This window comes from Squalius cephalus (assembly GCF_949319135.1).
Source record: "Squalius cephalus genome assembly, chromosome: 8".
NCBI lineage: Eukaryota > Metazoa > Chordata > Actinopteri > Cypriniformes > Leuciscidae > Squalius > Squalius cephalus.
In genome coordinates this window covers 11,875,667-11,900,886 of record NC_137129.1, presented here as the reverse complement: position 1 = coordinate 11,900,886, position 25,220 = coordinate 11,875,667, and the positions used below count along the sequence as shown (strand labels likewise).

The 25,220-nt window shown below is 37.2% G+C and overlaps 2 protein-coding genes across 5 annotated transcripts; both read left to right on the top strand.

The window, feature by feature from the left end:
• The first annotated feature begins 7,256 nt into the window (after positions 1-7,256).
• Positions 7,257-9,500, top strand: marcksl1b (MARCKS-like 1b). Of its 2 annotated transcripts, none has more exons than XM_079878765.1 (2): positions 7,257-7,551; positions 8,712-9,500. In XM_079878765.1, the coding sequence occupies exons 1-2, from the start codon at positions 7,465-7,467 to the stop codon at positions 9,249-9,251; spliced, it is 627 nt and encodes a 208-aa protein (XP_079734891.1). In that variant the 5' UTR covers positions 7,257-7,464; the 3' UTR covers positions 9,252-9,500. The 2 variants fall into 2 exon arrangements, with proteins under 2 accessions (XP_079734891.1, XP_079734892.1); XM_079878766.1 differs by lacking the exon at positions 7,257-7,551 and adding an exon at positions 8,541-8,623.
• A 7,693-nt stretch (positions 9,501-17,193) lies between these two features.
• On the top strand, positions 17,194-24,043 carry hdac1 (histone deacetylase 1; the record flags this gene model as incomplete). Of its 3 annotated transcripts, none has more annotated exons than XM_079878398.1 (14): positions 17,194-17,316; positions 18,032-18,144; positions 18,238-18,355; positions 18,478-18,552; positions 18,650-18,788; positions 20,391-20,532; positions 20,606-20,698; positions 20,786-20,894; positions 21,092-21,232; positions 21,320-21,428; positions 21,779-21,906; positions 22,574-22,732; positions 22,900-22,948; positions 23,310-24,043. In XM_079878398.1, exons 1-14 carry the CDS (start codon positions 17,265-17,267, stop codon positions 23,335-23,337), a joined length of 1,455 nt encoding a protein of 484 aa, XP_079734524.1. In that variant the 5' UTR covers positions 17,194-17,264. The 3 variants fall into 3 exon arrangements, with proteins under 3 accessions (XP_079734524.1, XP_079734525.1, XP_079734526.1); XM_079878399.1 differs by having other exon boundaries at positions 17,207-17,316; positions 22,574-22,720; XM_079878400.1 differs by lacking the exon at positions 23,310-24,043 and having other exon boundaries at positions 17,207-17,316; positions 22,574-22,720; positions 22,900-22,952.
• Between the last annotated feature and the right edge of the window lie 1,177 nt (positions 24,044-25,220).

Here is a 25,220-nt window from a genome sequence, read left to right as displayed (position 1 = left end):
GAGGGAAATGATAGGGGAATAACAGATCTGATTGGTTGATTGGAATGTTGTTCCAGGATCAACATAGATGTTGATCCAGGAACATGTTGCACTTGATGAAATCAGGTTATGCTTAACATGCATTTCATATCTGGATAGTATATAGTTATTCTTAAGCACGGTTGCATTCCAAGATACAATCGTACTTGCTTGGTTTCTCCCAAGGTTTTTTTTTTTCTTCTCCATTCTGTCACCTGATGGAGTTTTGGTTCCTTGCCATTTTCGCCTTTGTCGCCTTTGGCTTTTGGCTTGCTTAGGGACACTTAATATTCAACAATATTACTGATCTGCCTGCATTGGCACTATTATATGAGCACTGAACTGAGCTGGACGATGACATCACTGTTTTCTCCAGAGCGGCTAAATATATAAATGAACTAAATTAATAACTCTTTTACAAAAAAAATAAACCATCACTGAATTTACTGAAGCTGGACTATATGACGTTATTTTCTTCTAGATCTGCTGTACAGCAGAAACAAACTTTGTTGCATTATTTTCCTGTTCCTATAACTGTAAAACTGCTTTGAGACAATCTGTATTGTAAAAAGCACTATATAAATAAAGGTGACTTGACTTGCTCAACAAAATGTAAAATTTATACTTAGGGGCTGTGTTGTATCACTAATTAGTAATAAGAATATTTAAACATTGAAATAATATTCTAAATAATATTTAAAAAACATGTTATTGAATATTAAAACCTATGACAGATCATTTAAAAATATTAAAAATATTGACATATCATTCGAAATAATAATTTAATGAATTTTAAAAAAAATATTGAAGGATGTTTCAAAATAACAATTTAATGAATTTTAAAAACACTGACAAATAATTCAAAATAATAATTTAGCTTTTTTTAAGATCATTAAAATATATATATATATATATATATAAATAAATATATAAATATCTGGTCTGTTGTGTTTCCCTATTCATTCCCATAAAGATACTACTATGTATTAGTGGAAAAAGGCCCCAGGAAAAATTGAGAACTTGCAGATTCCAGTGGGATAATTAAATGGATATGTTTATTAAATCACATGATCAGACTGCAAGACCTACGTTTATGTTGTCTTTTTCACAATGGAAGATAAGAACAAAAAGGAAAAAACCTGAAAGAACCAACTTAGTAAGTGACAACATGACAACACAGTCTGACAGATAATGATTATTAGTAGCACAACCTCATTTTACTGGTCTAGTGACATGCTCAACAAAATGTATTTTCTTTAGCTTATTTTGTGTAATAAGGTCAAAATCCATCCCTGTCCACCTCTGAATGTACTTTCAGTGACTCGATCACGATGCGTTGTGATTTAGCTTTTAATGTAGTTAAATCCGATTATGATCCAATCACCAAAAACCAGGTGTGAAGGGGGCCAAAGAGCAGCAGCATGCGAAAGACATGCATCTGTTCACAATACACAGACAGCTTGAGCAGTGTCGTAATTCAATTCACAGTATCTCTCCTCCATGCGGTAAACAAACCATTTTTCTTATTTGGAGATTGCAGTAAGACAGATGCTCCAGTGTCTCCATGCAAAAAGGACATGAGGACCATTCTGTGACTTGTTAGTGGTCAGGAGAATGTGTGATAGGTGGTAGATAATAACATTTAAATAACAAATCCACCGTTTTTTGCGATTTAAACAGCTGAGGAGGGGTCTGCCCTCGCGCAATGAGCGCGCAAATACGAATTAAACACTATTAGATGGTAAACAGTCGCCTCTAATGTAATATAGGACCTTCCGCTCAATGAATAGCTAGGTACTTACTGAGGCAGAAATGCCCGTGTAAATTTGATCTCACTCTGTTTAATGGCTAATTGGCATATTTGCTGGAATTTGCCCTCTGGAATTTCCCAGATACTGCTGATGCAGCCGTTGTGGGGAGGTTACACAAAAAGGGAAAGTAAAAGCAGAAGGGGTGATGTGATAAAGCGAAAGTGAAAGCCACAATCTGAGAGTAATGTTGAAATGATGAACTCATTCGAGGGATTCCCAGTGAATGTCATGGCACAAAAAAAGACCTTTTGGTTTTTACCACGTGCTAGTTAGTTTGCAAACACAGGTGGGGCACGTATCTGCCGTATCATCACGACTATGTGTGGGGACAGCAGGTGCTTTCCAGGGTCAGTAATGCAGAACTAACAGTGGCCAAATGCTGGTACACTGAAAAACAATATTCCTCTGAAGGGAAGTGAAGGGAATGTTTGATGGATTAAAGTCCCATGTTTAGGGACTTTACTGTTGGTGTTGGGGAAAAATCCTGGCTTAAAGGGATAGTTTTCTATTTCAAGTGAAATTGACTTTCTTATGTTGAATACAAAAGGAGATATGAAAGAAATAATGATCATGCTGATCTTTACCACTCACAAAAGCATATAGTGACAACAGGCTGTTAAGCTCCAAAAAAAAAGTTTTGGAAAGCACAAATACCAAATTCTGCAGTCATACGATAGTTTTGAGTAAGAACCACAACAAAATGTAAAAGAAAAAGCCATCATCATTTATTTATTCACTCTCATGTCGTTTCATACCTGTATGAGTTTCTTCTGAAGAACAAAACAATTTTGAAGAATGTTTTTGTGCATACAATGCAAGTCAATGGGGTCCAAAACAACATGGGACCTAACTGACTTGGAATGAAATATAGGTCAACTTTTCCTTTCGTCCTTGCACTTCTGTATATTCAAACTGATTGACTATGAAACTCAATAGTCAATCAGACTCTTTGACTAAAAGGATGTTTTAACTGCATCAAGACGTGGAGAGTGAGAAGCTGCACATAGGGCAGCATGCATTGCGGTTCTCTAAACTTTGTTTGCAGACCAGATAGTTTATTATTGTGACATGCCAGTCAGGCCTTATGCAAAACATCTAAGAAAACGTCCCCGAGCTGAGTGACCTATTGGCCTATTGACCCTCCAGCACATTAAGGCTCAAAGCTAAAGTCAAGATTATTTTCTTGCCTTCATCTTAGCCCGAGTTGAACATCTGTCTCTTAAAAAGCAATGCCATATGCTGCCATTGTCTCGGGAGATTCTTATCTCGTCTTACTGATCGATGACGACGGCCAGATTAAAGCAGCAGACATGTTTTGGATAATAGCAGTGTGCGTTTAATGAGCTAAAAGTCACCTCTAGTGTGGAAACTCACGAAAAACGGAAAAAAAAAATACTATATGGCAGCGGGTCTTTTGTAACACAGAAATTTTCACAGCCGGCAATACTGTTTAGTCAAAGCTTTCGGTTAATAGGAAGAGGAAAAAGGAATGTTTGTGTAAAGTTGCCGATGTGTGAAACTTTATTGAGTGAGTAATTTGTGATAAATCGATTTATTAAGCAATACAATATAACATTTCTCTTCTTCTGGCTCTCTCACTCTCTCTCTCTCTCTCTCCCTACCCTCCCCTCATCCCAGCTTGTGATGCTCATCAGTTGCCTTCTGAATGGAGAACAATAGGGCCTTTTGAGGATATAAATCTCACTCTGTGTTCAGGCATGAAATCTGGGCAACCAAACAAAAAGGGCCATTGAGTGTTGCGAAGAAAAAAACAAGAAAGAGATAAGATGCCCCACGTTGAGTATAGCAGAAAGCAGTCAACTGCCCCTAGGCCGTATCTTAGAGAGAGGGAGAGAGAAAGAGAGAGATATGCTATTAAGAATCAGAAATAGATAGAGTTTGGAGTGGGTCATGCACCTCCCCTTGATGTCCTCCCCCGTGCTCTCACTTCCATCAGGGGCGAAGTTTACTCAGAAGACACCGGAGCAATAACATGTGCTGACTTCTCTTCCAGACAGCTAAGTTTAAAGTTTAAAAGTGCACTCCGTCTCAAAGTTCTTGCCTCTCACACCCTGAGGAGACCGGTGTCTTCTGCTGAGTCATGGAGTCCTGCCGGTGGTCCTACACAAAATAACATAACCTATATAATTATCATGGCTCGAATCGATCACGCTAGAGCTCACATGATCCTGAGAGCATGCTGTTGTTTAGCCGATGTCAATGCATGGCACACATAGACATGTTTATCTGACCATCTAGTGGCATCTCTTTCTCAAATCCCAGATGCAGAGAAAAATGTTAAGCTCAATTATAAGCTCAGCTATGTGGACAGAATGGCATTATATTCATTATTTATTTGTGGCGATTCAGCTTCTAATCTAACAAAATTGTAAATATTTGAATGTTTTTATTTAGCTATTAAGTTTCCTAAATAGTTTCAAGGTCCATCCTTCCTTGTGACTTCCCAAGAACGAGAGAGCGTTCAGTTGTTTCTGTAGCATCTTGGAATGAAACTTTAGAAGCAAAAACTGTGTTAAAGTCTGATTCATTTCTATGAATTAATTGATTCAAAACTCTGATAGAATGACAAATTGTCATCACTCAAGAATTTAACATTATCCTGTGCCACATATATATATACATATATATATATAAAATGTTATGTACATTAAAAAGTGTATGGTCAGTGAGTTTTTTATTTCAATCAAATTGATTAAAGGTGAGAGTTAAGGCATTGATAATGTTACAAAAGTTTTCTCTTTCAAATAAATGCTGTTCTTTGAACTTTACTTTCTGTTCATCAAAGATAAAATAAAAAAAAACTATCGCGGTTCCCATAAAAATATTAAGCAGCACAACTTTTGACATCAAATCAGCACCAAATCAGCATGTTAGAATGATTTCTGAAAGATCATGTAATGATGCTGAAAATTCAGCTTTGCCAACAGGAATAAATTACATTCTAAAAATAAATTAAAACAGAAAACTTTCATTTGTAATAATATTTCACAATATTACTGTTTTTACTGGATTTTTGACCCAATAAATGCAGCCTTGGTGAGCATAAATCTTACACCCCAAACTTTTGTAAATTAATAGAGATTAAATTCAAATTTATTTATTTAAGAGATTAAAATTAATAGAGATGAATTGCTGTTCATTGCTATGTACTGCTCTGTTGGTGCATATAAATTAAAATAATTAAATAAAATGTTTCCCTGTGGGTTTCCATTACTGAAAGACAATAAACATGCCTTAATTGTGTTTTAGTTCTTACATGAAACATGAAACGAAAGATTGAGATATTGCCACTGAGATGGGCAGCAAATCAGCTCAGAAGCCTTTTAAAGGCACCAAGGGGGATCTGGAAAACTCAGAGGAATGTGAACTCTGCTCACTTGACCTTAAGGTCACAGTGGCAACCACTGAGCCTACCAGAAAACTCTGCTTTAGTTGGGAACAATTCTATGAGGCTTGAATGTGTCATTTATTCTTTCCTTGGCAGATTTCCCCCAGCTTTCACTGCACTGGACTCTGTAAAGTCAGCATCTAGTTTCAGTTGAGTCCATAATGCTGTAGGGCGATCAACCCCCACATTCACACCATCACCATCCTCCTCTCTCGCTCCCTGCTGTGGCCGAAACAGTCACAGAGCTGAACAGTGACTGAGACTAGTTCTCACCTGCCCTGCCCGGTCTGATGTCCCTATCATTGGCATATCAGCACACCTATTGACATTCATGTGCGAGATGTTGCTCCTGCAGGAGCTATTTGTTGTCTGGCCGTACAGCTCCACAGGGATTAAAACACCAAGCCAAAGAGGACTCTCTGCTGGATGGAAGGTGTGAACTGTAGGCCTCACTGTGGAGGACGCTGGCCATTTACTCTTCCCTCTAACTTTCGAAATGATCTGGCGACAATAAAGGCCTTTCAGCCATTGGGAAAGGGGAAAGCGAGAGTCTGACGCATGGATGATGAGGTGATGTGTCCTGACCCGCCATCAAGAAAATGAACCACATCACAAAAGCTCTGGGCACAAGAAAACTCCCCCTCCTCTCCATCACACCCATCCCCCAACTCTCTCCCTGGAGAAAAAAGAGGAGACTGTTTCAATATATGAGCTTATTCATTACATTCTCTCATCTGACACACACAAAACGTATTCTGCCCCGTTCCCCCTCCCTGAGGTTCTGAGAAAGTGGCGAGATGCATATGCGGTGAAACATTCTTCATGAGCGATTGCATGCCTTGCATTCCTCCACAAACAGTTTAGACTTTATGTCATTTGACAAGGCCATAGAGAAAAAAAATGAGGGCTACGTGAAGAAGGAAAAGGAGAATGAAAAAAAAAAAGGAGAAAGATTTATGTTGTATATATTATATCTCAGGGAATCCTTTGTAGCACTTTGAAAAGATCTGATTATCAATATAAAACTGTGAGAACCAATAAAACAGTGTTTCTCAACTGACGGATTGCTGCCCAAATGGGTCACAGGTCTGTTCTCATGCTAAATGCACATAATAAAATGCAACAAACCATAAAATCGTATATAGATAGGATCGTAAAATAAATCGGCTTATCAAATTTTCAAAGGGAGGAGATATTTCTTGCCATGTTCGTAATGCCAAAGGTTAAATCCAATCTAACTTTATGGTAGTCTGGTGCAGATTCATCTGTCACTTATTAATGTGGCTAATACTAAAACATTTGTTCCATGTTTACCAGGCTGGTAAATCACACTTTTGCTGTTGTTTATGCACACTTATGCCTATGTCATATTAATATATTTGTATATTGTTATGCAAAAAATAAATATATAAATAAATATCAATGTTTCAAGCAAAAATCATTTCTGATTCAACACTGTAATGTGTACAGTTTTTAATACCACCACATATAAATGATGTGTTCATATTGCCACACATATTAGCAGAATGTAAAATATAACCTACAATATAGTAATCTAACTGTTAATTCATTTCTAGACTACACACACATTAGCTATTTACCATGAACAGTTTAATGAAGCGTACAGGTTGTTTATCAGAGAAGTGGGTAAAAGTATGCATTTATATTAATCATTGAATGGTACTGCTGTTTTGAGAACAGTGAGTCGAGTATATTAGACTACAGAGTACATTCACCACAGACATGTCATTAATGCTTTAGTTCTAGAGTGAGGGTGAATGGGTTCAATTAAACTGAAACCCCATTGCTCTCAGTAAGCAGATAATTCAACAAGTCACCCTGTTGGTTCCCTCTTCTTTCCAGTTTGATGCCATTTTCTATTTCCATGGACATAAAGTGGAATCAAAGAGGTGGGACATGGAGGGTTCAATAAGTGGGCGGGGCCGTGCCTCAGATTGGTTCGAGTTCCCGAGGCACGCCCATGGGCGGGGCTTTTGGTTATCTTGAAGCGCTGTGGAACTAGAACTGGTAGTAGTAGGTCGCCTTCGACGCTCACGGGTGGAAGACAGTGGATCATCTCAAGTTTTCCTTATAAAGGAAAAAAAAAAAAAAAAAAAAACTTTCCTCGCGCCTTTGGATGCACGTCACGCCATTTGGTCTGGATTATTCTTCCACCTACCTGAATTTGAGTTCTTTTTAATTTACTTTAAAACCACATTAAGCATAATGGGATCCCAGGCATCAAAGGGAGGAGTGGCTGTGGAGGGGAAAGCCGCCGCTGCTGACCCGGCTGCCGTCAAGACTAACGGACAGGTAATTCATCTCCCCATCTGCGACACACCCACATCTGACCAACAAGTGCTTCGGCGAGAGTTGCAAACCACCGTCAGCCATTTAAGTATCACTCTGAGTGTGCCGAAAAAGACGGTGATTTTAATGGGAAAACAACGAAATAGAAGAAGTATACCATTTATGCATTGTCTTATTTATCATTTCATGTCTCGTGGCAGTGGCAGGCGAGAAAACCGAACGGTTTCTTTCGAGAGAATCACATTAGGCTATTTAAACACGGTTTCCTGTCTTGAGCTGAAAGCGGATTTTTTTTCTTTCTTTTTTTTAACGTGTTCACGATTTATTTCTCCCGTTAAAGTCCGTTTCAAGCGCTTGGAGACGGTCGGTGTTGTTGCCATGCGATCTCCATTAATGCCAGTGTAGGAGGATGCTGCACGTATTCACTATGCATGGTTTAACAGCAGGGGGTTGCGATCAATCTGGAAAATGTGGTTGTTAATTGGTATTTGAGAATATGGTCTTGTTTTCCCAATTCTTTTTTATTTAAGTATTTTATACATTCTATTCGATACATTATTGTGTTAGTTTATCATTTGTACTTTTTTTTTACTTCATTATATATATATAAAAAAACAATCTCGTGAGGTTATGTCGGGTTCTGCTTGGGCTTTTTTTCTATGAAGCGCGTGGAGTCTTAATTTGCAGACGCACGAGCTTTAAAGTCTAGACATTGAGACGAGAGTCCACACTTGGTCAAGCTTTTGAGGTTTTTTGTGACAAAACGTCTTTCTTATCAATGAGTGTACTTATATTTTACGTTACTTTTTTAAATCGACGTTTGTAGTTATTCTATCGTCGATGGATAAATGGTGAATGAAACTCAATGAAATTCTCCATCGTGCTTCGCTCGATCTCAGTCTTTTGTTCCAAAGCTGCCGTCTCGTTTCGCATTGTGTGTGTGTTCGGTATGGCTCTATCGCCCTCGCTCGGTGGTGTGCGGTACTGCAAGGCGTCACCTCGAAGACATGCATTATTTACGTGACGGGTCACTGATGTGTCGTCGACGATTGAGGGAATGCCCTGCTACATATGTGTACATTGTAGACCCATAGTGAACATTCAAACATATTGGTTTCTGTTGCATTCATTTTTAATGCCAATTTTGTTTTTCCTTTTCTCAGGAGAACGGCCACGTTAAGACCAATGGCGATGTGTCTGCCAAGGCAGAGGGAGACGCCGCCACCACTAATGGTTCTGCGGAGGCAGCCAAGGAATCCGAGCCTGGAGCCGGCGATGCCATCGAGCCCGCGCCCGCCGCCGAGGGAGAGCCCGCCAAACCAGAGGGCGAGGCCACCAAGGAGACCCCCAAGAAGAAGAAGAAGAAGTTCTCCCTGAAGAACTCCTTCAAATTCAAGGGCATCTCGCTCAAGAAGACCAAGAAGAGCGCTGAGGTGAAGGAAGAGGCCGCTCCTGCTGCTGCTGCTCCGGCCGCCGAAGAGAAGACAGAGGAGAACGGGGCGGCCGCTGAGGAGAAGAAGGAGGAGGAGGCCAAGGCCGAGGAGACACCCGCCCCCGCCGAGACCCCCAAGGCCGAGGAAACCGCAGCCAAGGCTGAGGAGCCTGCTGCCCCCAAGGAAGAGGCTGCTGCACCTGCTGCAGAGCCCACAAAACCAACAGAGGAGACCAGCTCAACACCTGCACCATCCGAACAGAAGGAGTGATTGTACTTCACAAAGGACTTTGTGAACTGTTTTTCCAAGAAAAAATATATATTTATATATATGTGTATATGTATACATATGTATATATACATGGATATATGTATATGTATATATACACATGTATGTGAAAAAAAGACTCCTCGTGCCACTTTCTTCAAGATTAATAACAAATGACAGACTAGATTCACTAGTTCACTTCCCTGATTATGGCTCAAAGATCTGGAATTCCGAGCGAAAGCCGAAACCTTTTGGAAGCAGGATGTCTGTGCAAGAGTGAGTTGAGGATGGGAATCAAGGAAGAGCATCTTTCAAGCCCACCACCGAATAGATGCGACCATACTGATGAATTGTGCAAGATAAACATCACCACATATAATGACTGTTAAAAAAAAAAGGAAATCGAAAAAGACTTGCCAACTTTCTACATTCCTATATTTTAACCCAAATTTAAGTATTTTGTGGTGTATAGAGAACCATTTTAAATATCCAGAAGGCTTTGTCTCGTTTGTTTGAAATCGCATTTTAATTTTCATCTTGGCTTTAAAAAAAAAACAAAAAAAACAAAATAAAAACACATTTGAGCTTGCTATGTTCACATTTGAAGTTTTAAAAGAAGCAGAGTTGTTATGTGTTAAATGTGAGCCTTGATCTGCTTTTTGGTCTCTGTAAATACATTTGACCAATTTTGTTCTTTATTTTGCTAATGTTTAAAGATGTTACTGGTTTTATTGTAAAGTTGATAATGGTAAATAAATGTTGGTTACCTACAGATGTTCACTTTGTGTTTGTCCTTCTTCACAGTGGCTATGCTTTTACAGAAATCACTCATGAGCCACTTAATACATTCAGACATGTAAAATTAATCCACTTGGGAAAATAGAAAACCTCATACTGGCCGTTCCATATAGATCCTCTACGACTAGCCAAAAACCTAATAATAATGTGGCCATGTTTAAATAACAGTATATGTAAAATTAATTTACTTCAAATTAAAGTATCTTGGTATAAGACTGAGGTACCATTGTAAAAGCCTAATTCCCTTAAAAAATGAGCAAATCTCACAGTTAAGTAAAATTATATAATTAAATAATCAATAGTCATTTGTATTTCATTACATGCTTATGCTTCGCATTACATTCATGGTTCATTAAACCTCAGACGATTTTGCTTGACAAAAAAAAATCAGTTTTCAATAATTAATGGCTAAACTTTTTTCTAATTAGCCTGTGGGAGATTTCTGTGAGGATGATGATTGGCCGATTCATTTCTAAAATAGACGTAAATTCATGGGATACTAAAACTGAAAAACATTGCTTGCTGTTCTATTTTTCTCCTTTACCTTGTTTGGATGAGTAACCATCACATTGTAATTAATATACATATTTATACATGCATATCCGTATTATTTATTTATTTCCCCCGTCTGTCTCTGGTAATGGCAACAGATTTATCGCTGGGGATTAGGGAATCAAATGTAATCTTATGGCGCCATCGTGTGTCGAATTGCAGTATTGCAGTCACATTTGTAACAATCACCTAGTTTCATAGTGACTTGTGGGCTAAGTGCAAATGTTTAGAAATATTTATTGCACTTAGTGTTGGGTTTCTGAAAAAGTTCACACAAATGTTTTATGTGTGTCTGTTAAAGCACCATCTCTTTGAATTGCGTTTTAATGCAAACGGTCAAACGGCATTGGATTAAAACATTTAACACTCTCTCTTATTCCTTTTTGGCACTTTTTCTCTTTATCACCCTCTTCTATGTTAATAAGTAAATATGTTTATAGCCATATGCATCATCTGGCAGAATAGAGAATATGTGCTGCCTATGCTGCAAGAATTATGATGAAAGAAGGGATTATGTCTGATAGCAGAATCACACAGTATCACTTCCTATAACCTTGATGGAATGAGAGGATGGCAGTTTCAGATATACTGGTAGACAGTACGTGGGGTAGTAACTGATTATATAATCAGATTCCAAAATTTAATCCAAAATATTAGCCTTCATTGCAAAGGGATAGTTCACCCAAAAATGAAAATTCTGTCATTATTTACTCACCCTCAAGTTGTTCCAAACCTGTATGAATTTCTTTCTTCTGCTGAACACAGATGAATATGGTATAGCCAAACAGTTGATGTACCCATATTGACTTATGGGGGGAAATACTATGGAAGTCAATGGGGCCCGTCAACAAATTTGATTACCAAAATTCTCCGAATTTTTGGGTGACCTATCCCTTTAAATGCTCATCAGATTACAGTTACTTTTTTATTGATTACATGATTGCATATTATTCACACAAATGTATTGGTTTTATTATATTAATTATCAGTGAGTCATTTAATCATCTTTTACTATGTCTTTGAGGCTTTTGTCTTTCAAACACAAATGCACAAAATGATACAAAAGCATAATTTAGGCATACTGTGTAATCATGCATGCCAACCCAACTGCATTAGTGTTGCAAAGGTAGATTGAGTTTTTTTAATTTCTTTAAAAATGTACACAAATTTATTTTTGGGATATCTTTTTAAACTGTTTACAGAAATATAACTGTCTGATATGTTACCACAGATGGATGGCATTTGTAATGTCAAAAATGGCCTGTTCATAATTCTAGAAACTACCCCATAAATGCAAACATGGTGTCTGTGGCTGCCCTAGATCTTCATCTGCATCAAAATGCCCTTCATAATTTTTTGTATACCATGTAAATACATTTTCAGTCCATGCTTTTGAATTTGGGGACAAAAGCACAATTTTACCACAATCAATTGTACCATGTAATGTACAATTGTTTTAAATTGTATTTTCTTGTTTTAATACCCTGTATTTTCTTTCTCATTTTTAGGAAAAGCATTTAATTGTTTATTTCTATACCAAATGTCATACACTTGCAATGAAGCTAAAAATATAAACAAGTACATCATTATGTTGATATCCTATATTTTTACAATAAAACTTACGACAAACATGTCTTCTAATATCCTTAGTTGTTGCGTATACCGAGCTGCATCGAACACATTTGTAAATTACTTTCCTTGAACCCATTGTGCGAGTTCACTTTAATACTAGGGGTGTAAATCGGACAGTTCATGACGATACGATACGATATCGATTCTCTCAGCCAGCGATACGATATTTTTCGATACTTCAAAAAATTCCACGATACGATTCGATTCGATTCGATTCAGGGCTATATCGATCGATTAATCGATATTTAGATATTATGTTCACACAACCAGTTACGTTTTTATTAACTCACAAATGCAATCAAAATATATAACATGAACGTTTAATTAAACTCTTTGAAAATTGCACACCCTCTCCCAATTGGGACATTTATAACAGAAGTGGTTATTTGCAAGTACTCATAAATCATGTTTTTTATTATTATTGTGCATTCCAAGTAATATCAATCAAACTGCAGCTGGGTTGTTTTGATTAATAATAATAATAACTTAAAAAATACAGGTAAATTACAAAATTAAAGTTAATTGAAAGTATGCTTTAATATGTTTTTTTTTTTTTTTTTTTTAGCAGAGCAGATACATTCACATTTCATCTTTCTGAGTCAAACACAACCAAGTAATTGCTATGATAAATAATACAACACTCGTTTAATCTTCATAACGTTAATCTCCTCAGCTGACATATGCCTGACAAACTTTGTTGTTGTGATTAACGTACGTACACGCAGTACAGAGAGCTTTTCCCTCACCATTCCGTTCCCTAAACGAGCTGCTTTAGTAAGGTTCCGTGAAAATGTTTCAGATTTTATTTTCCTTTTACGCAGAAGATATCACGAGTTCATTGAAATGATCCATCCTCGATCACTTTTAGTCAGCTTTGACGAAACTCCTCTTAGCCAGCGCGCGTCTTTTCAAAGTGACATCTGACCTGAATATTGCGCGCTGAGTCGCTAAAACGGACTTCTCGTGTTGTGTTCACCAACAAGGGTGCGAGTGCTTGTCTGTTTCTACTGTAAAACATGAACTCGCGATGCCTTGACAGCGGACAATACCGGCTTTTGTGAAAAAAAAAAAAAACTTGTTTAGGGTTTAGTCAGTCTTGTCAGGCGTCTTTTTCAGATGAGGAGATTAACGTTACACACCGGCAGGCGGTTGGTGAGTAAACGAAAATGTGCGCTTTAGCGGAAGGATGTTACGTGAGAATGTGGAGAGTGTCAAAATAAAGGTGCATATCGATATTTTAAGTGTGGAATCGATGCATCGTATCGTTAGACGTTATATCGATGCATCGATCCATATCGATGTATCGTTACACCCCTATTTAATACCGCATGCTTTATATGCATGTTGCTGCTGATTGGACTGCAGTTCTGACACACCCACCAAACAAGAGAAAACGTATCTCAAACCCCGTTGCACGCCGTTTCCAGGAAACATGGCGTTCAAATCGGAAACCGTAGCAAAACGTTGCGCACCGTTTTGAACTTGAACGTGCCCCAGTCCTAACCAGTATAACTCCCAAAAATCAGCTTATTTGAATAACCTTTTGTCCGGGTTTACATGTAAACCAATAAGCCGACAATGCAAGTAAACCACGTTTACAGCACTTTATTAATAAATCAGGTTATTACCCGGCAGTGACGTCATAACGTAATAATCTGACTCGGAGTATTTTGTTTATTTGGTTGTGATTTTTAAATAAAGCATTAAAAACTAAAGAGTATTGCAACATGTCAGCAGGTCATATTTTATCCTCCCATGCAGTTACAGATGCAGCATTTTGACCGTACGGTACGCTACTGCATGAGATGAGAGCACGAAAGAATTTAAGTTTGCGACATTTCCTCCTTCCTTACTGCAAAACGCTTGCTCTGTCTGGATGCACTTAAATCCACACATGCACACTTCAATAAGCCGACAGAAAGCAGGTTAATGCGTTTACGTGCTGGGTGAAATCAGTGTAAGGGGCAAAAATCTAGCTGTGATGACCATTTTCTGTATTTTTGATCAAATAAATGCAGCCTTGGTGAGCATATGACTTTTAAAAAGATTGGTAGTGTGTACACATTTCCTAGAATTTAAGTTTGAGCTCTTGTACAAAGAATCAGTATCACTTCCTATAACCTTGATGGAATGAGAGGATGGCAGTTTCAGATATACTGGTAGACAGTACGTGGGGTAGTAACTGATTATATAATCAGATTCCAAAATTTAATCCAAAATATTAGCCTTCATTGCAAAGGGATAGTTCACCCAAAAATGAAAATTCTGTCATTATTTACTCACCCTCAAGTTGTTCCAAACCTGTATGAATTTCTTTCTTCTGCTGAACACAGATGAATATGGTATAGCCAAACAGTTGATGTACCCATATTGACTTATGGGGGGAAATACTATGGAAGTCAATGGGGCCCGTCAACAAATTTGATTACCAAAATTCTCCGAATTTTTGGGTGACCTATCCCTTTAAATGCTCATCAGATTACAGTTACTTTTTTATTGATTACATGATTGCATATTATTCACACAAATGTATTGGTTTTATTATATTAATTATCAGTGAGTCATTTAATCATCTTTTACTATGTCTTTGAGGCTTTTGTCTTTCAAACACAAATGCACAAAATGATACAAAAGCATAATTTAGGCATACTGTGTAATCATGCATGCCAACCCAACTGCATTAGTGTTGCAAAGGTAGATTGAGTTTTTTTAATTTCTTTAAAAATGTACACAAATTTATTTTTGGGATATCTTTTTAAACTGTTTACAGAAATATAACTGTCTGATATGTTACCACAGATGGATGGCATTTGTAATGTCAAAAATGGCCTGTTCATAATTCTAGAAACTACCCCATAAATGCAAACATGGTGTCTGTGGCTGCCCTAGATCTTCATCTGCATCAAAATGCCCTTCATAATTTTTTGTATACCATGTAAATACATTTTCAGTCCATGCTTTTGAATTTGGGGACAAAAGCACAATTTTACCACAATCAATTGTACCATGTAATGTAAGTTATAACTGCCGATGAATAGCAGTTAAACATTATGTCTTCATCATATAATTATTGATTCTGGAAGTCTTTGGGAAAATATTTCAAACCTGGAAGACTTTGGCTGTGTAATGTCACTGCCCCCCCCCCCCCCCCTTGTGTTTATAATTATTTATTCATGTGATGCAAAATTCCCAAACTTTTTTGTAGGCCAAATATTTACTTGAAGTGTATCTGAGATTAAGTGTGAAGTTGAAATTTAAATAAATTATCAACACATTTGGATGTTCACAACTCTCTGATATTGATCACATAAAAAAAAAGAAAAGAAAAAAAAGACAAAAGACAAAAAAACAACAAAAAAAAGACTACAATACTATTTTTATTTAGTTTTATTTTATTTTAGTTTTATTTTGATTTTTTTGTTAATTTTTCATTTTTGTGTTTTAATTAAGTATAACTTTTTCATGATCACCCTGCAGTCCTTCAAACCCCAGTTTGGGAAACCCTGACATAAGTAATGTTTAGTGCGCTTCATGTTGTTGATAACTAAGAATGGAATATAATTTCTCTTTATGTCTTTATATCAATATGGTACAAAATCATTTTATCCAAATTCTTGACAAACAAACGTAATCAAAAAGTTGTCAGACTAGGCCTTCATGTAAATGTTGCTAACTACAATTTTAATTACGTAATTTGTAATCGGTGATGGACTATAATATGTAGGCCTATGTAATCTATATTGAGAACTGCTGGTAGATCATTTTTCCTCTATCATTGCTGAGGAAAAAAGTTTTGAGTAGGCTATAGCTACTTGCATCCTTAAATGCATTAGTTTATGAGTTAATAACTATAGAAGAAAAAGTAGTGAATAAACCAGCTAGAACTGATAGTCATAAATAAACTATTAAAATTATTACGTGATTGTTATATTTCAGTCTATTGTTATATTTCACATAGCAGCTAATTGAGTCTAATGGGCCTCTCCAACTGTCAAAATTGAATTTAGTTTGGAATTAGAAAGAAAGAAAGAAAGAAAGAAAGAAAGAAAGAAAGAAAGAAAGAAAGAAAGAAAGAAAGAAAGAAAGAAAGAAAGAAGCCAAGATTAGTTAGAAAGAATAATTAGTTAAAAAGATAGATAGATAGATAGATAGATAGATAGATAGATAGATAGATAGATAGATAGATAGATAGATAGATAGATAGATAGATAGATTGGAAATAGTACATAGAACGGCAGCTAATGGAGTCTAATGGGCCTCTCCAACTGTCAAAATTTGAATTTAGTTTGGAATTAGAATGAAAGAAAGAAAGATTAGTTAGTTAGGAAGAAATATAGAAAGAAAGAAAGTAAGAAAGGAGAGAAAGAAAAAGAAAGAAAGAGAGAAAGAAAAAGAAAGAGAGAAAGAAAAGAAAGAAAGAAAGAAAGAAAGAAAGAAAGAAAGAAAGAAAGAAAGAAAGAAAAAAGAGAGATAGAAAGAGAAAGAAAGAAAAGAGAGAAAGAAAGAAAAAGAGGGAGAGAAAGAGAGAAAGAAAGAAAGAAAAATAGAGAGAGAAAGAAAGAGAGAAGAAAGAAAGAAAGAAAGAAAGAAAGAAAGAAAGAAAGAAAGAAAGAAAGAAAGAAAGATTAGTCGAAAGAATAATTAGTTAAAAAGATAGATAGATAGATAGATAGATAGATAGATAGATAGATAGATAGATAGATAGATAGATAGATAGATAGATAGATAGACAGACAGACAGACAGACAAGTTAGAATAAAAAAATTGAATTTAGACAGGTGAAGTTTGAATAGTCTTGTCTCAATCTGAACATTTCGCAATGAAAGTCTATGGGACTTTTCCAAGCCAACTTAACTATACCTAAATACTTGATTAAGACAGCAAGTGAAATGATTGGCGGAGAAATTCAAGACTCACGCCCTCCGTGATGGAATTTGAACTGTGATTGGCTGAAAGCTACCCGAGACAAGTTGCTATTGAAGTTCCTCAGTGCGCAGAAAGCCCGGCAGGCGCAGGCTGTAATTGGAGGGTAAAATGGCGCTGAGTTCTCAAGGAACAAAGAAGAAAGTTTGCTATTATTATGACGGTAAGAATAGCATTTTTACGGGTGAAATATCGAGCTTTTATTCTCAGAGAAATGAAACCCGGTGCCTGCTCTGGATAAATTCTGCACAATGCTTAAGTTCCTTTGAGTGCTGCTTAATTGTTAGCCGGGTTTAGCCGCACGGTGCTCATGCTAGTGTTAGCCTAGCGTGCTATCTGCTCTTCATCCTGTTGTTCTTATTCACTGTTAGCAGCAAGTCTACAGAATGGAGCTTACACCAGCAAAATTCACACTTTCTTTGCAAGTGCGATATATTGCATACACTTTTCCACGTGTATTCTTTATCTCCCGCAAATAGCGTCGATAAAATTAGCTTCACACTACGGGCCGTAAGAGTTCATATGAAATGAGCTCGTTGCTTTCATTGATGTCTTCACTGCTAGTAGTAGCATCACTCCAAGCGTGTGGGAATGATGCTCTCGTTTGTAACGGGAGCTGTTTTGTCTTCGTTTTTCCATGCTGTTTGCCGTTTTCTTCCCTTGTAGTCACGTATTGTGTTGTGGATTGTGATAATATTAATAATCAGGGTGAATCTTGCAGTTGGCTTTGTGTCTAGTTCAAGGCCTGTTTGAAACATTAAATTCTTGCTGACTTTATAGAACAATCAGATATTTTTCAAAGAACATTTTAGTCTTCTGTGTAACTAAGAGTATCAAGCAATGTTCTGTTTATGATTATTTATATATTTTTTCTACAGGAGATGTTGGGAATTACTACTATGGCCAGGGTCATCCGATGAAACCCCACAGAATCCGGATGACCCACAACCTCCTGCTCAACTATGGGCTGTATAGGAAAATGGAAATTTATGTAAGGAAAATGCATCCCTACTTTTTATATTTTAGGATTTTTTCCCTCCAGGTTTTTTGCTGAGCTAATTTCTTAATTTGTTTGCACATTTAGCGGCCTCATAAGGCCAATGCTGAAGAAATGACCAAGTACCACAGTGATGACTACATCAAGTTCCTTCGTTCCATCCGCCCAGACAACATGTCTGAGTACAGCAAACAGATGCAGAGATGTGAGTTGATGTTTTTTCTTTGCTCAAGATGATCAGTTGTAAAGTCTTAAATGAAAAGACTGCTTTACTTTGGACTTTTCATGTCTTGGATGTACAGTGAAGGTGTTTTATTCTCTTTGCAGTTAACGTAGGGGAGGATTGTCCAGTCTTTGACGGCTTATTTGAGTTCTGTCAGCTCTCAACAGGTGGATCTGTTGGTAAGTGTGTTTATTTTCTCTCTCACAGAGTCTGCTTAAGGTTTGCTTATGTTTGGCACAGTTAAATGTTTTTTCTTTTCCTTCTAATAATTCTCAGCTGGGGCTGTGAAACTCAACAAACAGCAGACAGACATTGCCATTAATTGGGCAGGAGGCCTACATCATGCCAAGAAATCTGAGGCGTCTGGATTCTGCTATGTCAACGACATCGTATTGGCCATTCTGGAACTGCTCAAGTATGCTCTTTACTTAACTTTTTTTTTTTTTTTTTTGAAAAGTCTCTTATGCTCACCACGGCTGTCTTTATGATCAAAAGTTCAGTAAAATCAGTAATGGTGTTAAAATCTAATTCCTGTGATGGCAAAGTTCCATTACTTTAGTCGTCAGTGAGCACGTTTACATGCACACCAGGGCTGCGTTCAGCCCGACAAAACGTTGCACAACGTTTTTTTAAACAGAAACGGTGATGCGTTGAACACACTGTTCTGATGACGCAAGAGTTGCAACTATGGCAGCTGAGAAGGCCATTCTTTGTGTTCTTTGTGAAGAATTTTCGGAGCCTGATGAAGTCGGTATAAATGTGTTTAATACTACAAAATATGCCCGATGTTACAGTTACTGCACTTGCCGCCCAGAACAAAAGAGTGAAGGGATTGCTGAAACTGAAATGGAAGCACACATCTTACCTAATTCAGACTAAAACACATCTATTTAGCCTCACATACTGACTTTATTTGTAGTTCATACTGTTTTAATACCCTGTATTTTCTTTCTCATTTTTAGGAAAAGCACTTAATTATTGTTTATTTCTATACCAAATTTCATACACTTGCAATGAAGCTAAACATATAAACAACTACATCATTATGTTGATATCCTATATTTTTACAATAAAACTTACGACAAACATGTCTTCTAATATCCTCAGTTGTTGCGTATACCGAGCTGCATCGAACACATTTGTAAATTACTTTCCTTGAACCCATTGTGCGAGTTCACTTTAATACCGTGTGCTTTATATGCATGTTGCTGCTGATTGGACTGCAGTTCTGACACACCCACCAAACAAGAGAAAACGTATCTCAAACCCCGTTGCACGCCGTTTCCAGGAAACATGGCGTTCAAATCGGAAACCGTAGCAAAACGTTGCGCACCGTTTTGAACTTGAACGTGCCCCAGTCCTAACCAGTATAACTCACAAAAATCAGCTTATTTGAATAACCTGTTGTCCGGGTTTACATGTAAACCAATAAGCCGACAATGCAAGTAAACCACGTTACAATACATCATGTTATTACCCGGCAGTGACGTCATAACGTAATAATCTGACTCTGAGTATTTTGTTTATTTGGTTGTGATTTTTAAATAAAGCATTAAAAACTGAAGAGCAGTATTGCAACATGTCAGCGGGTCATATATTATCCTCCCATGCAGTTACAGATGCAGCATTTTGACCGTACGGTACGCTACTGCATGAGATGAGAGCACGAAAGAATTTAAGTTTGCGACATTTCCTCCTTCCTTACTGCAAAACGCTCGCTCTGTCTGGATGCACTTAAATCCACACATGCGCACTTCAATAAGCCGACAGAAAGCAGGTTAATGCGTTTACGTGCTGTGTGAAATCAGTGTAAGGGGCAAAAATCTAGCTGTGATGACCATTTTCTGTATTTTTGATCAAATAAATGCAGCCTTGGTGAGCATATGACTTTTAAAAAGATTGGTAGTGTGTACACATTTCATATAATTTAAGTTTGAGCTCTTGTACAAAGAATCTTTTTGTTTAATTACTTCAAACACATTTTGACATTAAGCAAAGCCTTCTGTAACCGTTCCAGGTACCATCAAAGAGTGCTTTACATCGACATTGACATTCATCATGGTGATGGAGTTGAGGAAGCCTTCTACACAACTGACCGTGTCATGACTGTGTCCTTCCACAAATACGGAGAGTATTTCCCTGGTACCGGAGACCTCAGAGTAAGTCCCTGCAAGTTGAATGACTTTTGATAAAGTGGGGATGTAACTAAATATCCTTGTTTTCTTTTTGTAGGATATTGGTGCAGGGAAGGGAAAATACTACGCTGTAAATTACCCGCTCAGGGATGGTATCGATGATGAATCCTACGAAGCCATATTCAAACCTGTACGTTTGCAAACCTTTACATTCCATAAAAAGTCTCATTGCCAAAATGTGCAGTGAAATGAAAGAGTGTTTCTGAATGTGCTGCAGATCATGGCCAAAGTGATGGAGATGTACCAGCCCAGTGCTGTGGTGCTCCAGTGCGGCGCTGACTCTCTGTCTGGAGATAGGTTGGGCTGCTTTAACCTCACCATCAAAGGTATCCAACTCAATCAAACCCCCAGATAAGTGTCTATGGGCAAGCTCAAACTACAGGACTGTAAGACTAGCTGAATTAACTATACTTAAAGAGCATCTGCGACCGCTACAAGCACTGATTTGGCTTGTGATCCTTGTGAGCTTGCCTTAAAGTTACTGATATTTGTGTCTAACCAAACCACATGTGGGTTTTTTCAGGTCATGCTAAGTGTGTGGAGTACATGAAGAGCTTTAACCTGCCCTTGCTCATGCTGGGAGGTGGAGGCTACACCATCAGGAACGTGGCCCGCTGCTGGACCTATGAGACGGCTGTAGCGCTGGACAGCACTATTCCCAACGGTGACTCTCTCTGATTGTTGTTTTGTTAGATTGTCATGTTTTGTTCTTTCGATGGTGAACACCCTTTAACTTCTTTCGTTACATCAGAGCTCCCATACAATGACTACTTTGAGTATTTCGGACCTGATTTCAAGCTTCACATCAGCCCCTCCAACATGACCAATCAGAATACAAATGACTATCTGGAAAAGATCAAGTGAGTGGAATTAGTTACACATACTCCTTTCAATTCTCACTTATTTGTATTGCTCTTTTTCTCAATGCATATCGTTTCAAAGCAGCTTGTTTCTATATTACATTTAATCTTATCAGAGGTACAGTTCCAAGATGATACAAATCATGCTGTTAGCTAACGTCATATATTCGTTTAGGCAGAAACAATTACTCAAAACAATTGGGTTTGTGCTTTTGTTTTGTTAATGTTGCAAAAAACAAACTGATTTGAGTCTGATATGTGAATTTAAACTTGTATAATTAAACATCCATTACATATCTGCAGGTTGTACATTGAGATGGTTTGATATTTTGTCTTTTTTCTCTCTACAGACAGCGGTTGTTTGAGAATCTGCGGATGTTGCCTCACGCCCCAGGGGTTCAGATGCAGGCGATCCCGGAGGATGCTGTTCAGGAAGACAGTGGAGATGAGGAGGACGACCCTGACAAACGCATCTCCAGTGAGTGCCAGCTTTATTCCCTTGTTGCTGGTTCTTATATCAGCATATAAGACCAGTTGCTGGTCCCACCCCCTCAAAACAACGAATTTTACTGTATAACTCTGAATTTCACAGAATTTGTCAATTTTTTGATGAATAAATAAAAGCAGTTCAGTACACTTGACATCAAATCGCGATATAGACTGTGAATATAAAACCTCAAAAAGACTATTTAAGTACGAATCCTGCATGTTCTGTGTTAATGAATGGTGCAGATGACACGCAGTTTCATTTACCACACACACACTGAAGCACATGTGATGCTTGAGCTGTTTTTTTGCCTATGAGGACACGAATGCATGAACTTCATCTCCAGACTCTAGATCCGAATATTGTGTAAGTTTAATAATTGTATAAGTTTCATGATTTCAATTAATTAGACATGCTTTTTGATTACTAACACCACGTACACCAATTATACACCACGTATCTGTAACGCGCCCGCTCCACGACACTAGTAGTTTCGGGGAGTCTTCCACCCCTCCCTGAAAAAAATCCTTAGGGAAACACTGGAAAGATGCGGAATTGAACATCTTGACTTGTCGTTGTGGATTGGTTTCATGCGCACTGATGAGTGTTTCCATAAAGGTGGAGCACGAATGAATGCTGTTGTTTTTCTTGTCTCCAGTCCGTGCCCATGACAAGCGGATAGCCTGCGATGAGGAGTTCTCAGACTCTGAGGACGAAGGACAGGGCGGCCGGAGAAACGCAGCCAATTACAAGAAGCCTAAACGAGTGAAGACCGAAGAAGAGAAGGATGGAGAAGAGAAGAAAGGTGAGCCAACAGGTACAGCTGCTTTCTTTTCTTTCATATTAGCATGAACAAGTTTGCAATAATTAGCCCAAACTTACTTCAATGCATTTGCCTACTTTATATAAATAAGCACTGCATTGTAGTTAAGAGAAATGAAATCAGTGTGAAATTGACACGCTGTCCTTCCCATTTGACACCAGATGTTAAAGAAGAGGAGAAAGCTTCAGAAGAAAAAATGGACACAAAGGGGTAAGTTCTCTCACACTGTGGGTTTTGAAATATGTGCCCAGGTTTTCTAGTTTTAACAAAAAGGCTTTATTGATTTATTTGATTTTTTTCAGCAATTGATCAAACGTGATAGTAAAGACTTCTAATGTTACAGAAGATTTATTTAAAACAAATGCTGTTCTATTGAAAGAATCCTACAAAAATATATTAAAGCTTTTAAATTGTAATAATATTTTACAATATTACTGTTTTGACTATTGTTGGTCAAATAAATGTATCGTTGGTATACTATAGTATATATTGCAATTTATATTTGCTCTATCATATTTGCAAAGATAATTGCTTGAATTGTTTTTCTTAATTCCTTTTTGTTTTTTTACAGGCCAAAAGAAGAATTAAAAACCGTCTGAGAAATGGACATTTGGTCCTCGTGGATGCATGAACATAAATTGTCATACACCCTCATCTTCTCAAACGACAAACCCACATACACACACATTAGATGTTAGCTCTAGTCCTGAGCTAAGGACTGTAAATTATTTTGTAAGACTCGTTTTACTATTTGTAATCTAATGAAGCGGTATAAAAGTTTTTACATTTACAAGTGTGAAATGACAGATGTTTCTTTCTTTTTTTCGTGCTTTGGAACCATGTTTGTTTGCCTCCCACCTTTAATCCTTACGTTACTGTTTACCAACAATAGCACCTCAAACAGGACCAGAGAAAGCACATCGTTCTCTCCCATCATGGGAAGCTCTCCCCTTGAATTTCTTTTAAATCATGGATTGACACACTTATTGGCCGCTCTTATTTCGATTTCCCTGCAGATGCTGTTTGAGCACAGTGTCCTTTACCTCGTTTTTAAGCGCTAAATGTTTGTTTTTATTAAGGTGTCTGTCTTGGATGGCTCTGTATTGAACTTTTTCCCCCCTGTCTGGTGGGGCTTGGCAAAGACTTGCTGTATTGCTGTTAGATTCCAGATTCTTTTCTGTTGTGGTTACGCTAGCAGGTCAGTCACGGCTGACCAGAAATAGCCGTTTGGAGTTCCAGAGTTCAGTGGTTGTGAAATGTCCTTATTATAACAATGACTTTGATAAATAAAGAGAAATTCTCTGACGTTTGTGGATTTTATTTATCTTGCACAAACACAATATTCTGTGTTCACAGCTTTCACAAATCTGGTGGAGTTTTATACTGACTGCATCCAAACATTAACACTTTACACTGGTTGTTCATGAACCACTGCACTAATCAGTGTTTTAACATTACATCTTAATTTCTTTATAGTATGTAAATATATAAGGATTGATGGATATAAAATCAGAATTTTTTTTTGCACAATTACTTTATAGGTAAAAATGTCTTACATTTAATCAACATTTTATGAAATTGTAAGTGTAGGTTAGAGGAATCATTCAGTCCTGTCATCATCATTACTAGGGTTTCCAAATTATGGAAAGGAAAATAAGGGACATTAAAAACTGTTTCATTTCAGTGTCTGCAGTTAATGTGTATAAAAGGTTCTCAGACATGAACACATTTGGGTAATTCTGTTCGAAATCAACCAAATTTCAGAAACTTACCTGGCTCAAATTTTTTATTTTGTAAAGAAAAATCCTGAAGAAAGACATAAATGAAGAAAGCCAAAATTTGAAATGTAATGAATGTATATTGACTGATTTGGAGTCAGACTACAGGGGGTAAACAATTACATTAGAACAGCATTATTTTATTTTTTACACCGAGATTAGTAGGTCTATGAGTAAAATATTTTGACTTAAGTAATCTTAGTTGCATATTATGCCAATGGTGACAGTTCAAAAATGTGAAAAAGCACTCCTGGGTTTTTTTTGCCCAAAGTTTGCATGCCTGTAACTTATGTTAAAGATATCATAATATCCCTCTAGATTCTAATTCTTAAAGAAAAGAAGAAAAAAAAAACACTTTTCTTTTGGTTTCTTAATTTTTAAGACCCAATATGGTTCATTTCCAAAGATATATGGATCTCAGTGTGGCTCCATGAGTAAATTAGTACACTTTTTCAATGGTTGCACATTTTCTGAACAAATAATGTTGAAACTAGAAATGTATCTCGTTTTTTTTTTTCTATTAACACAATTGAATATTCCTGTCTGAGTAATATTGAGATGTTGAACCGAGGTCCTGATGGTGGTCCTTAACCATTCCTATATATATATATATATCACTCAATCATTCTGTCACTTCTGAAACCGCTATGGCCTTAGAGCTTCCTGTCATGAACTCAGGCTACTGCTATCTGCTAACACACTGA